Source organism: Notechis scutatus, chromosome 1 (assembly GCF_049901735.1).
Source record: "Notechis scutatus isolate UNSWTSFEM ecotype Mainland chromosome 1, rNotScu1.2, whole genome shotgun sequence".
NCBI lineage: Eukaryota > Metazoa > Chordata > Lepidosauria > Squamata > Elapidae > Notechis > Notechis scutatus.
In genome coordinates, this window is record NC_142009.1 from 193,294,162 (window position 1) to 193,308,866 (window position 14,705).

General features: G+C 40.5%; 1 protein-coding gene across 3 annotated transcripts in view; it reads left to right on the top strand.

Moving 5' to 3' along the window:
- Positions 1 to 14,705, top strand: part of TTC21B (tetratricopeptide repeat domain 21B) — a 43,658-nt gene that overhangs the window by 8,517 nt on the left and 20,436 nt on the right. For all 3 annotated transcript variants that reach the window (XR_015746523.1, XM_026674494.2, XM_087949800.1), the window contains exons 6-13: positions 1,213 to 1,370; positions 2,764 to 2,848; positions 6,429 to 6,527; positions 8,393 to 8,585; positions 9,176 to 9,273; positions 11,940 to 12,140; positions 13,273 to 13,402; positions 14,024 to 14,181. Coding sequence is in view for 2 of the 3 variants with exons in the window: in XM_026674494.2 (XP_026530279.2) it covers positions 1,213 to 1,370; positions 2,764 to 2,848; positions 6,429 to 6,527; positions 8,393 to 8,585; positions 9,176 to 9,273; positions 11,940 to 12,140; positions 13,273 to 13,402; positions 14,024 to 14,181 (1,122 nt within the window). In the remaining variant the exon portion in view is untranslated. The remainder of the gene's footprint in view (positions 1 to 1,212; positions 1,371 to 2,763; positions 2,849 to 6,428; positions 6,528 to 8,392; positions 8,586 to 9,175; positions 9,274 to 11,939; positions 12,141 to 13,272; positions 13,403 to 14,023; positions 14,182 to 14,705) is intronic.

Genomic DNA, 14,705 nt, shown 5'->3' on the forward strand with positions numbered 1-14,705 from the left:
GTATTCTGTTTTTAAAATCTTACTACGAATTGCATTTTAAATGAATAGGTTTACAATCACTTTGCTGCATTTTTAAAAAAAATTCCGCTGAGAAACTTGCATTTTGCATATTCACTGCTTTGAATGGTTTTGCTTTGCAAGTCATTATAATCCTGGTTATAAGTTCATTGGTTCAGGCATGTGTTTAAACATAGTTATTGAATAAACAGCAATTGGCTAGATTCACATAACGCACTAAATGGAGACCAAAGAAACCATGTTGCACATAATAGGATATTGTAGGAATATTGCTATTTTGTCACAAAGCTTTATTTTATACAAAAGCATTAAAACAGATGACCTTCAGTGGAAGATATCTTTAAGTACATACAAATAGTCCTCGACTTGTGTGACCATAATGGAGCCTGCCTATCATGGTCATAAGTTGCAATAATTGTAAGAAAGGCCAACCACCTAACAGGCCTGACTTTATGAACGTTTTTGTGGCGGTTGTTGAGCAAACAATGTGGTTCCCTCCCCCTATCCTGTTTATGTTGAAGGCACTGTTTAAGGCACTTCTGGGTTGAAAAGATTAGCAAGTGACATCACTGTTGCGGAGGGGACGCCCCTGGTGGCTCTTTTTATGTCACCATCAAGGAGCTGGAGCAAGTGACAGGAGCTCACCCCGCCATGCAGTACCATTAGGATTTTGAACATGGACTTGCTAACCCCAACCCTGTGTCCTAACCATATGAGCCATCACACTCCATTAACGCTGTGGTCATTAAGTAAACCAATGGTTCACTATGGGGTCAGTATTTACTTCTGGTTTTCAGCAAAACTGTCATAAAATGCAATCACATGGCCATGGGATGTGGCAAAGAGCTGTAAATGCAATTGCTGAGTGCCTGACATGCAGTCATGTGACGGTCAGAGGGGTGGCCTGTTATAACTTTGGAACCAGGTCATAAATACCACTGGGGAGGTCTGACATAACTTCAAATAGTCATTAAGCAGCCAGTCGTAAATCAAGGACTACCTAATATGCCTTCCAAAATCTTTATATTTGGGGAAACAGGTTCTAGATAAGCAGTTATAACAGACTACTTTTCTACCAGTGTCTACCAGCCTGGGAATTATCTAAGAAAAACTTTTTTTTTCTAGTTGGAAAGTCTTTTTTTTTTTTTTTAAGCAAGACAAAAGTGTCCAGGTGATCATTTTCTTGTCCACTAGGCCCAATATTTTGAAGCGCGTCAGAATTATTCAGGAGCTTTGGAAACTGTGAATCAAATAATTGCGAATTTCCCACGCTTTCTTCCGGCATTTATAAAAAAGATGAAGCTACAGCTGGCTTTGCAGGATTGGGAGCAGTCAGTTGAGACTGCCCAGAGGTGAGTCAACCTAATTGCTCTTGTCTGGATCCATTAAAAATGCTGTATCATCTCAGCTGCATTGCTTTTGCACAATGATCAAAGGTGATTTCTCCCCCTGGTGACTTAGATCATCTTGTAGAGTCGTCCAACCTTGTAGTGCCAAAATGATGGTAAGGAAGATAAATTTTTATATCTCATTAACAATGGCTGAGAGATGCTGTGACAGCAGCCAAAGGTACTAGTGGGAAAAGGTCTAAAAAAAAAAAAGAGTAATACAGTTTTTCACTTATTTATTTCCCAGTCTTGATCTAGCTAGTCAGTAGCTATGAAACTCATTTTTTCAGTCATTGCTTCAGTATTATTGGATTGTACATGATTGATGGTGGGTAACCAAATATGTGAAGGCTTAAAACATTTTCTATTCTGGCTGAAGCATTTTCTGTGCACACGCACGCACACATACATACACCCAGTGGAAGTAAATGGTGCCTGCATCAGCTGTTCCCACTGATTTCTTGTGTGTGTGAAATTTTATATAATGAGGGTAGAGAATGATATGAGAACTAAAGGATGGGCAGTTTACTGCTCTAGTGAAGTAATGTAACTTTGTATGCCCAACTTTGTGCAGGGACCATACAAATCTTTTTGTTTTGTTTCAGTTTTAATAAACGTGCTGCCAAAGTGAACAGTGTAGCCTTGTTTCCATTTCTCTAAGTTGCCTTGAAAGCTGGAGATGAGGGGGACATAAAGATGCCAAGCAATGCAATACATTTTCAAGAAGATGTCCTAAGCACATAAAATTCCCAAATTAATTTGTCCACAGAAGCAATTAATTGTCAGTAGTGTCCCAGAGACTTAACTCCCCTAAAGTTTTTCCTAAAATAGAAGCAGGAAAGCTCTCCAAATGGAGCTCAGCTATTAGCCTGTCAACCCTGAAGTGAACCTGACGGAGGCCATCTTGGAGGCTTCAAGGTTGCCACGCAATAGAGGGTGGGGGGAAAGTTAGATGGGGTTATGTAGCCAAAACAATAACTTTTTCTTGTGGGAACCAAGGACATTCTCACAGGTGGTTGGTCAGAGGAGGAGTGAAGTAACCAAGCAACTGGCCAGCACCTGGATTGGACACATGACCGGTGACTTGTGAAGAAAGGGGAAATGTTTACTTTTTAATTAGGTGAAAGCTGTGGGAACGTTTAGAGTCGGCTTTCACCAGTTATGACAATACAATATATTCAATAAATTGTTCTTTGAAGAACTTTCCTGCCTCAGAGTTCTGCTTTCTATGAGTGCATTACTTGGAACGCTGACATAGCCATTCTGTTTGTAGCTTCTGTGTCTTGTAGTTCAGCCATTTTCCTTGAAAACACCTAAAAATATAATGCTTTGCTGGGAATTTTTAATTTTCCTTTAGGCTGTTGCAGAAAGATGCTCTCAACCTAGATGCCTTAAAAATGGAGGCTGTTCACTATTTGTGCAGGGAAGGAAACATACCTGAGGTGAGTCTTCAGTTTTTAATTCCACATTGTTGGATGCATTTTATATAGAGACATAGGAAACAATTACTCAGAATTTTCCTCCATGTAAAATAATTGCTCCATGTAAACTAATTGCTAGTGATGATAAGGATGACACTGGTTTTAATAATGCAATCCTGTTCGTCTATATATAGAACTAAGTTCCATTTAATTTAACTCTAAGGTCAACAGATGGAAAATTTCAGATGGAAAATGTCTTTTGAGAATTACAGCCCTGACACAGGAAATACCTGACACAGGTATTTTAGAATTACATGCAGTAAAATGATGGATCTAATTTAAACTACTAGTATCATATTATCAAACAGCCATTAGTGGAACAAGATATCACCTTTCCAATGCATACTGCCAGGATGGAGCAGATCCAGGCATCACACAAGAAGCTACAAAAAGAATTTGAACTGTTTTGCTGGTGGGAGGTAGCAATTGGACGCAATGCAACAGACTCCTTAGTCTGTGATTGATACCATAACAAACAATCTCCAAAGTCTATTCTAGATTGATCCAAAGGGACATTGATTTTACACATTGCAGAAAGTGTTTAATGAAGGCTATCAGTGAAACTGTTGAATGTGCAGTGGTCTAGGTAGAGGCAGATATTTCTCTCTCTGGCACAATGAGAATATGTCTGCTGTGAACTCTGCATTGGCAACAGGAAGGGCATCCGGCCAGTAAACACTCAGCTCCATTCAGTTGCCCTGACTCCACCCCAATGCAAGGGATTACGGGGTCATTAAAAGACAAAAACAAAAAATCAATGAAACTGTTGGCTGGATTTGCACACCTATGTCTGCAACCATGGTTTAAAAACCATGTGTTTTTAACACAACCAGATGCGTTGGATTCATTCAAGATGTTAAATCAAGTTAAAAGAAAACATATAAGTATACTTATATGTTTTACTTATATCAATCTTATATAAGTATCTAAGTGAATCAACTTTGTTTTTTTATATGAAACATAAGCAATTTATGCATGTTACAAAGTATTTTCTTAATTTCCATTAAGATTTAAGCCAAAATATGGTTGCTAGGAATGGGGGAGCTGTAATATTGAGAATGGGATTCTTAGTTATAACTCTTAATATTTTTCAAGGAGTTTTTTAATTGCATTATAAAAATGTAGGGTAGAGTTAACTAGTGTTCAGCATAAACCTGGTTTCTTTTATTGTGTGAACTAGTTAAGCACTATTTCTGTCTGCTGCTCTTTTTTACTTTTGCTGCTGTTGTTTGTCTAGAAAAACATAACTCTATAGCTTACAATCTGCATTTAGCTTGTAGGTACATACATAGGGATTAAAGTGCGTTTCCCAGGAAACTATTTTCATGATAGGAAAATTCCTCCAGGTGCAGAATTTTTTTAACCTTTCTTAGTTGACTTCGTTTCTGGCTGCCAGAAGAGAGCAATGATAGATGGTGTTCCTGCAAGCTACTCCATTACCTTTCCCAAAGTGGAGGAACACCTGGCACGCAGAAGCAGTTGGGGGGAGCCTTACATGCTTAATTTGATGTTGAAAACCGATGACCTTTCTGTTAAGAATACCGTGTCCCCAAGACTTTACATGAAGAGCTACATGTAAACATCTCTGTTCTGTAATTCATGGACATTGGGTTGGAGAATAGAGGACTTGAACACCGTCTGCTCATGGCCACTTTCAGGACTGTAATAGAATTTGGTTGAGAGATCTCAATACGATCTAACATAGAAATCCATGCTTTCAATCCATAGCCATTCATTGTTTAGCCTGCACTCAAAAGTCTGTAGATGAATGGTTGCGGGGCATTTTATTTAAAATATATATAAATGTTCTTGTACTGCTCCATCCAAAACATTTTATAAGGAGATATTTAAACTGTCTTTCATTAATAAAACCATTTCAGGCTAGGTTCATAGAAATAATGACCAGGGGTGGGCTTCAAAAATTTTAGCGACGGGTTTCTCGGCCCGGTTGCTGGGTGGGTGTGGCCATGGTGGGTGTGACCTAATCGGCCTCCGGCAACATGGCTGGGGGGACGTTTTTGCTTTCCTCAAGCCTCCAGGAGGGTGAAAATGGCCTCCCCGGGCACCAGAAGCTCTCTGGAAGCTGAAAACGGGCCCATTTCCGGCCTTCCCAAACTTCCGGGAGGCCCATTTTTCGCCCTCCCCAAGCCTCCGCATGCGCCCTGCACTTACTTGCATCCGAAACGGGCCACGTGGGGACTCCTGGAAGGGAAGGGACAGAGTGGGCGGGGCCAGCCAGGAGTGGGATTGGGGGGTTCTCCAAACTGCACAGAATCTTAGCTAGGGGCTCTCCCGAACCCCTGCGAACCTCCAGCAGCCCATCCCTGATGCTGACTGCTGGCACAGGTTTTGCATCCCAGATGCCTTTGTATTCAGCTTTCCTGAATGCTGGTGTTTGCTCTCTCCTCCTTACTCCCCAATAATAAGACCAATATACAGGTAGTCCTCGACTTACAACAGTTTGTTTAGTTTGCTCTGTCCAGGAATACATTTTCTCAAGAGTAATTTGTTGGGGGCTGCTTGCCAGCAAAGAACATGGCCTAAATAAGCAGGCCAGAACCCTTTTCTCCTTCTGTTCTGGCCTTTACAACCACTAGCTGATTATAAGGCAGACAGATTAAACTCCACAAAAGCATCCATACAAAGTCTCTTTATTGGTTCATCAGGCATCCTCAAATATAACTCACGGTTACGTTGAGATTCATCTCAATGTCCAATTCTCTGCATAGCTGACTTTATGGTGTAAAAGGATGGTTCTCTTTTCATTCCAATAATGATGGAGCAATGGGGTGAGTGAAGAAACCTCCCCCAACCCACCAAGGGTCAGTTCAGTGACCAGTCAGGATTACAGATGTGACCACATGACATGGACTACATTTCCCAGGATACCTAAACTACATTTACCATGATGCATTCCCTTAAGGGGACAGCTCTCAATTCCTAACTAACTATCCCAAATCCCATTAACTCTAAACTGTCTGGACAACACACCTTCTGAAATGTTACTCTCTGAATAGGGGGTTAGTAAAAGGGTTTAGTAAAATTGTGGATAGCTCTCTTGCAGAGAGTTTCTTCAACCAGGCCATAGATGCATGCGGTGATGGATGCAATTAAATTATAATACTATTGTCTGATGTAAAGGTGGTCATTTTTAATTAAGTGAATGTTCAAAGTTACAATGGCATTGAAAAAAAGTGAGCTATGGCCATTTTTCACACTTGCCACCTTTGTAGCCTCCCCAGGATCATGTGACAAAATTCAGACGCTTGGCAACTGGTTCTTACTTATGACCATTGCTGTGTCCCAAGGTCATGTGATCCCATTTTGCGACCTTCTGACAAGCGAAGTCAAAGGGGAAGCCTGATTCACTTAATGACCGGGTTACTAACTTATCAACTGCATTGATTCACTTAAGAACTGTAGCAAGAAAATTCGTAAGATGGGGCAAAAGTCAACTGAACAAATGCTTCACTTAACAACAGAAATGTTGGGCTCAACAGTGGTGGTAAGTCGAGGACTACCTGTATTTTGTTTCTCCTAGGCTTCCTCCAGGCTGAAAGATCTGATTAGTGCTTTAGATCAGTTGGAACCACAGAATCCTCCGCTTTTCTGTAAGATCGCTTTGGTTTTTAGCAGAACGGTAAGTAGAAAAGATTTTTTTTTCATTGCCAGTAATGACTGATTCAATGACTCTCATTTAAAAGCAGGTAAGCTCTCTGTCAGAGGTGGTATTCAGCAGGTTCTGACCAGTTCTGGAGAACCGGTAGTGGAAATTTTGAGTAGTTCGGAGAACCGGCAAATACCACCTCTGACTGCCCCTGCCCCCATCTATTCTCCGCCTCCCGAGTCCCAGCTGATCGGCTGGCTCTTCTTTTATTGCCTTGCACAGGAGAACAGAGCTGGAAAGCAGGTTAGTGGGGTGGGGAGGGAATGGGGATTTTGCAATAACCTTCCCCCAGGAGTGGGGAGGGAATGGGGATTTTGCAGTAGCCTTCCCCTGCCACGCCCACCAAGCCATGCCACACCCACAGAACCAGTAGTAAACAATTTTTGAATCTCACCTATGTACATAATGCTAACTTTTTTATTTTTTAATAACAAACATAAACACAAAACATAAAACCCTCTTTCCATTGTACAGTGTGTCGGGCGGTACATATCTTCTCGTGCACAATATCAGCAGTCCTTCCTTTCTAAATACATTAAATACATTAAAATTCATATTACATAAATATTCATATTATATTATATTGTTATAAACTCCTTATTAGACTTTAATTATAGATTACGTCATCCTTTTTGAGCAAATCTCAGTTTTTAGCCTATCTCGATTCATAATATCATTCATTTCATTATAATCAATTGTAATGTATTACATTGTCTTATCTTTACTATGCTAACTTTGTCTTTCATAAGAAGCACCGATTTATGTCCTGGTCATGCCCTCTTAGGATAAGGCAAAGGCTAATTGTTATTATAGGTAATCCTTAACTTACAACCATTTGTTTAGTAACCACTTCCAACAACCAGTTGTAGGTCGAGTTAAAGCCCAGGTATGCTTCAAGAAATGCTAAATTACTGTAATTGGAAAAGCATTATTCGGATGCAAAATTAAGGGATAGCTATAACGTTTGTTCGTCATTTCTATCATTATGGCAACCCTGAAGAACAGTGAACAGTTTTCTTCCTCTCGCGGCTTCCTATAGTCCCTTCCCTTCCTCTCTTTATTTGTGTTGGTTAGCTCTCTGTGGCAAGAGACTTGCTTAGGACTGATTCTGAGCAAAATGTGAGGCATCCAATGGTGTAAAAAATGGAGGCTTGAGAACATTTGCCCAAAGCAGTCAGCAGTCCAAGATGGAGGTGCTTGGGGCAGAGCAATTCATGAACTTGAGGGATGCCTTTACTGGCCTTGATTCTGGATTTTGGCTGCCCCGAATTGGAAAATATGATTTTCAGTCACCTTGACTAATGCAAGGAATATTTTCCAGATGACTTTATACCAGAGGTATCCAAACGTGGCAACTTTAAGACTTGTGGACTTCAACTCCCAGAATTCTCCAGCCAGCTATGCTGGCTGGAGAATTCTGGGAGTTGAAGTCCACAAGTCTTAAAGTTGCCAAGTTTGGGGACCCCTGCTCTATACATTAGTCAGTCTTGCTCTGTCAAGGAATACACTTTTTTTTTTGGAGTAATTTGTTGGGGGCTGCTTGCTAGCAAAGGGCATGGGCTAAATAAGCAGGCCAGAATCATTTTTCTCATTCTGAAATGTTGCTCTCTCAGAATAGGGAGGTTAGTAAAAGGATTTAGTAAAATTGTGGACAGCTTTCTTGCAGGGAGTTTCTTCGACCAGGCCATAGATGCATGCGATGATGGGTGCAATTAAATGATTTGATGTAAAGGTGGTCATTTTTAATTAATATTGTATTTATGTCTGATAGTTTTTCAGAACTAAAAATAACTCAGAATACATTTTTTTTTGGGGGGGGGTGTTTGTTTTAACTGTAGTGTGGCCGCAATCCAGACATCCTGCAGCTGACCCAGATGTTGGTGGACAGAGCTTTCAGCTTAGCTCCTCAGAATGCAGACATTGCTACGGAGCTGGGCTATCAGATGCTTTTCCAAGGAAAAATAAAGGAAGCTATGAAATGCTACAAAACTGCTATGGCTCTTGATGAGACAAGTGTTCCTGCACTAACAGGTTTGGGGTTTTTTTAATGAATAATTGATATAGGGAAGAGAGGGAGAGAGGGAGTGGAAGAAGGAGAGGGAGGGTGGGAGGGAAGGAAGGGAGAGAGGAGGGAGAGGGAGAGGGAGGGAGAGGAAAGGAGGGGAAGGGAGAGAGAAGAAGGAAGGGAGCAAGTGGGAGGGAGAGGAGGGAAGGGAGAGGGAAGGAGCGGGAGAGAGAGGAAGAGAGAGGAAGGGAGGGGGAGAGAGAAAGGAAGGGAGAGGGAGAGAGAGAGAGAAAGAGAATGAAGCTGATCTTTCCCAGTTTGTTTTTGAGTCACTATTACATTTTCATTGCTTCAGGTTACCTTTGGCTGAATTTGCCTACTGCAGATTCAGATTTAGTGCTTTGCCAGGAACGGCCATTTCTCCCCCAGAGCCCAATGTGGTTGGCAATAGAGGTGACGCCCTTTTTATTGCTGACTTCTTCAGATCTAGGTTCTGCTAGCCTCCAGTTCTTGATAGAAAAGACTCATTGATGCCTTCTGTGATCTATGAAATTTGATCTGTGCCCTGAAGACACTTCAGAGAATAAAGCTGAAGAGAAACATCTTTGCATTACAGGAATTATCCGAAGCCAGTTAATGGAAGGGAAGTTAGATGATGTAGAGCAGCAGTTGGAGTTCCTGAAAGAAGTTCAGCAGTCTATTGGAATATCAGCAGTAAGTGGAGAGTAATTTTTTTCCCCAAAAACTATTTGATACTAATCTCATGTTCTTAATGAGGATATAAGGCCCTTTGTGCCACAGTTCTGTCTTCGTGTTCTTACAATGTCCAGCTCTTGGATTTCATGAGAGAGGATCGTGTGATCAAAATTTGGGTGCTTAGCAATTAGCAAATATTTATTATGGTTGCAGCCTGGATGAAGTTGGTTTCCGATAAGCTAAGTCAATGGGGGGGAGCCAGATTCACTTAATGACTGTTATGATTCACTTAACAACTGGAGTTTGTTAACACTTAACCATGGCATTTTATTTTCTATTTACAACCTTGTAATCTCTTGCTTCCATGTGGGGTCAGGGTAACTAAATGGAAATAAGCATTTACTGGCCAGCTGCCCTTCCTGATGCCTATATAGAGTTCGCAGCAGATACTTTCTCCTTGTGCCCTGATGCAGAAACATTTCCTGCTGCCTAGGACTGAACTCTCAATCTCCTAAGGGTGAGGCGAGCGTCTGCATCTCTAGGCCACCATGCCACTTCACTTAACCAAGGCAAATGTCAGTGTGTGCTCCCTTCAAGATCCAAGAAAGAAATACTCAGACTCCATGGGTTAGAGCAAAGTTATCCTTTTAATGGAAATCAAAGTGAAAGCTACAGATTTAATTCCGAATCTGAGGAATTGGCGCACAGATCACATATACAAAGGAATGGAATTGTTCCCACCCCACCCCCCAAAGTCCAAATGACTCTTCCAATTAAAAGTTCTGAATATGATCATGTGGCCATCTTCAGGTGGTGGTGAGTCCTCTGTCCGTTGACCTTGACATATTTTGATAAAACTTCACAGCTGCGCAAAAGGGATAGAAATTAGCCAAGAAATGGAAAGTTAAAAAGAAGAATTCATACGACCCCTCCCCTTGCTACCCACAGCAAAGGAATGCAAAACACCTCCAGCTCTCTTCCCCTTCAAGTTCCCCCCTCCCCCCGTTGCTAATGACAGCCGAAAGAAATAGCATAGCATAGCAGCAGAGAAGATGCAATAGATAGGATGCAGAAGATATAAGATGTAGAAGATATCTTGAGGCTGACATTCGGACCCCCTAGAAAAAGGACATTAGTCCCTGTAAGAGAGAATAACATAAAAATATATTAACGATTGCATACACTTCTATGGTTTATCAGGGTATTTTGCATAAAAGTTCTTGAGCAGTTCAGGAGCCCTAATGTCTTTCTCATTTACCCACTCAGCATAGGAGGGGGGGAAATGTTTCCAAGCTACAAGATATTGGAGACGACCCCTCCATTTCCGAGAGTCTTAAACCTCTTTAATCTCGAAATGTTGTTCACCCTCAATCAACAATGGTACGGGGGGATCAGTCTGGGTCGGTCTCAATGTACAGGTATGTTCTGGTTTTAACAAGCTAACGTGGAAAACCGGATGAATACAACGAAGAGTTTTTGGTACAGTTAACTGAATAGTCACAGGATTCACAATCCGCTCAATAGGGAAAGGGCCCACATACTTAGGACCCAACTTCTTCGATTTCTGGGTGGTCTGTAAATATTTAGTTGAGAGGAACACTTTGTCGCCCACTTGATAACACTTCTGTGGGGCTCTCTTCCTGTCAGCAAATTTCTTATGAGACTGGTGCGCCTCGTCCAAAGCTTTACGAGCGATCGGCCAATTGAGTTGGAGTTGAGATATCCAGTCGTCCAACGACTGGACATTGGGTCTTTCACGAGGAAGTTCAGGTATGGGCACAAAATCTTGCCCCGTTGCCACTTTGAAGGGGGTAAACCCAGTACTGCTGTGGACAGAGTTGTTATATGCCACCTCCGCAAAAGGCAGTAGATCTGCCCAGTTGTCCTGCTGATAGTTTATGTAACACCTGAGATATTGCTCCAACACCCCGTTAGTCCTCTCGCAGGCCCCATTAGTTTGGGGATGGTGGGCGGAGCTTAAGGAATAATGTCAGTGTGTGCTCCCATCAAGATCCAAGAAAGAAATACTCAGACTCCATGGGTTAGAGCAAAGTTATCCTTTTACTGGAAATCAAAGTGGAAGCTACAGATTTAATTCCGAATCTGAGGAATTGGCGCACAGATCACATATACAAAGGAATGGAATTGTTCCCACCCCACAAAGTCCAAATGACTCTTCCAATTAAAAGTTCTGAATATGATCATGTGGCCATCTTCAGGTGGTGATGAGGCCTCTGTCCGTTGACCTTGACATATTTTGATAAAACTTCGCAGCTGCGCAAAAGGGATAGAAATTAGCCAAGAAATGGAAAGTTAAAAAGAAGAATTCATACGACCCCTCCCCTTGCTATCTTGAGGCTGACAGCATATCTTGAGGCTGACAGCAAGAAAGCTTGTAAAATTGGACACAACTAACTTAACAACCACCTTGCTTAGCAACATAAATTCTAGTCTCAATTGTGGTCCTAAGTCAAGGACTACCTATATGACATAATCGGAATGGAACTCTCAAAGTTTTTATCCGCTTAATTTAAGACTTAGATATGAACGAATGTGCTACAAATTTGACTTTAGAGGTTAGATCTCTACTAGGGATTTTTTGACCACAACAGTCAGTATCAGTGCCTAACAACTGATGGAATAGAAAAATATTTTCATGTATTTTTAAAAACCATGTTTTGTAGGAGCTGTCTTATCTACGTGCGGTATTGGCTATGAAGAAAAATAAAAGACAAGAAGAAGTTATTACTTTGTTGAATGATGTACTCGATGCCCATTTTTCTTCTCTCCAAGGTTTACCTCTTGGTATAGAATATTTTGAAAAATTAAACCCAGATTTTTTGATAGAAATTATTAAGGAGTACCTTAATTTTTGTCCAAGTCAGGTAAGATGCTAAAATTATTTTATTTTTCAAGTTATCCAAATATAGAATGTTTTGTTTTTCACTTCCTTTTTAAAAAGTTCCATAGTGATGGAAAGAACAATTCTTAAAATGTTTAGCCTGCCATGCTTAGAAAGTAAACACTGATTTATAGTAGACTAACCACTGAAAGGACAAAAAGATAGTGCTAGTACTTTTATGTTATCACGAAAATAACAAGATATAAGTTCATTTGTGAGAAAACTTTTACATTTTTAACTATTGAAACCATTTCCACCCTTTTCATTGAAAATATAAATGAGGAAATTGCCATGAACCAAATTAGTACGATGGATACATACAATGGAAAGCAGATTTATTCTGCTTGGGACCAAAACAGGAAGTAAGAAAGGTCTCTCATGTTCTGTTTTGTGCAACTCCCTTTCTGATATTCTTTTCCTCTATAGTTCTTAGCAGAAATTTACATCAGTTATTTACAAAATTACTGCCTAGTAACTGTGGAGTTATAATCCCAACATATTTAGAGGTGAGAGAAAGCAGGTGTAGCCTAAATGATGCCAATTAAATAAGGTAAAACAAAAAAAAGAATTTGGCAAGAAACCTAATCCTAACCTAATTCGGGAAGATTTATTTACCAAAGCTCCTTTTGAGTTAGACTGTCTTTGGAAGATTCTATCTTTGGAGTGCTTTCTTTGGAGGCAAGCAAGATGACGAAGCTGATCTGTCCATTTCTCACCCTCTTGTCTTAATACCCTTAGTACTTAGTACCCTTAGCTGGACGTCAACAACAGATGGATTCAGAAATGCCAACTAATAAAGGGGAATATTTGTAGCTCAGGGTCCTTGCTGCTCTCTGAGCTTGGTTGTTTTCCTGCAGACGTTTCATTATCCAAACTAAGTAACGTGATGAGCACTGATGATGTTACCTAGTCTGGTAATAAAATGTCTGCAAGAAAACATCCAAGTGCAGAGAGCAGCAAAGACCCTCAACAATGCCAAGGTTACGCATTGAGAGAACAAGACCAGATTAGATTTTACTTCTCACTCGAATGAATGTGTTCATCATGTTGAACTGCCTCTGTTGTATAGTTGGAATACAGTAATGTTTAATTATGAAGTCTGTGTTAACTTTTAGCCTGCAGGTGTAGGGCAGCCTCCTTCACCTCTTCTGAGGCCTTGTGCATCCGTCCTTGAAACGGTGATGAAAACAGTCCCTGGTCTTTTACAAGCTGCCTATTTGGTTGCAAAAGTGAAATATTTATCAGGTAATAATTTCTTTAAGGACACATTTTTGTTCTTTCCAATTATACACTCAGTTTCAGAAGGCAGCTTCCGAGAAGTTAGGTAAAGTGAAGGCTACATTGCCCCACAGACAAACTTTCTGAGGAATATATTGCTAAACTTTAGTATAAATGAGAAATGGTCATTTTAGGTTGAAAATAGACTAAAAACGGCCTTGGCCTTGAGGTAGACCTGGAGTATTTAATCACCTGGAGAAGAAACAAGGTAAGGAAAGGATGAAGAACATGATTTCTGAGATTCTCTCCATCCCTGTTACCAGAAATGGCCATAGGAGTGGTTGGCGTTTTCTTGTGCAACAAAATAATGTTTGCATTTGTGTGTGTACTGCCTGCATTATCTTCTCATAAATTATTTAGGATTTTTGCATGCATGTTCATTCTGAGAGTGTGTGAATTTCTAATCAGGCTATCCAGACTAAAATAAATTGAATCATTCCTTTATGATTGGCTAGTATGGGATGAGTGAGACAAGGAAACATTTTGTACACAGTCAGGGGGGAAATTATTTTATAGATGCTTCCCTAAAACAACTTGGAGGGGTTTTATTTTCCTACCTACTGTGTTTCATTTGTTCAATCTGCTCAGGCAACTATGAAGCCTCTGAGAGGATCTTACAACATTGTCTGGAGCAGAATCCTTCCTACGCTGAGGCTCATCTCCTTATGGCTCAAGTCCATTTGCTACAAAACAACTTCCAACCCTGTGCTCAGTCCCTGGAGCTCTGTCTAAGTTACAACTTTCAGGCAAGTTGGATGAGTGTGTACTGAAACTCTACCTCCATTGACTGTCATCTAAAATTGGGTCTCTGAATTTTTAATATCGATGTTTATTATTTGGGAGTGCTGAGGTGATTGCAGATTGTCACAGAATTGTTAATTAGCCCTTTAATGCCCTAAAGTGGTTCCTTCCTTGCCTTGCCTGCAAGGTTGGTAGACTGTAGCTTCTAAGATCTAATTCAGTTCTCTTCTCCTTGCTGATTTAAAACTATCCAATAGTGTCAAATAGGTGAACAATTCCTAATTAAATATCAGTTCAGATCAGAATTTAACAAAACTTTACTCTGGCCACAAGAGAAGATTGTAGGTATAGCAAAGCACCAGATACATACGGAGGAGCTCAAAGGATAGATCTAACAAGTTTGGATCAGAAAACTTCAGGCGATTTTAAGTTTTGATAAATATAGGCCTGCAATGGCGATTACAGGAGGATCAGCAAAATTGTATTGGTCGTTGCCTTACAGAGGATTGGAATGTAATTCCTAGATATT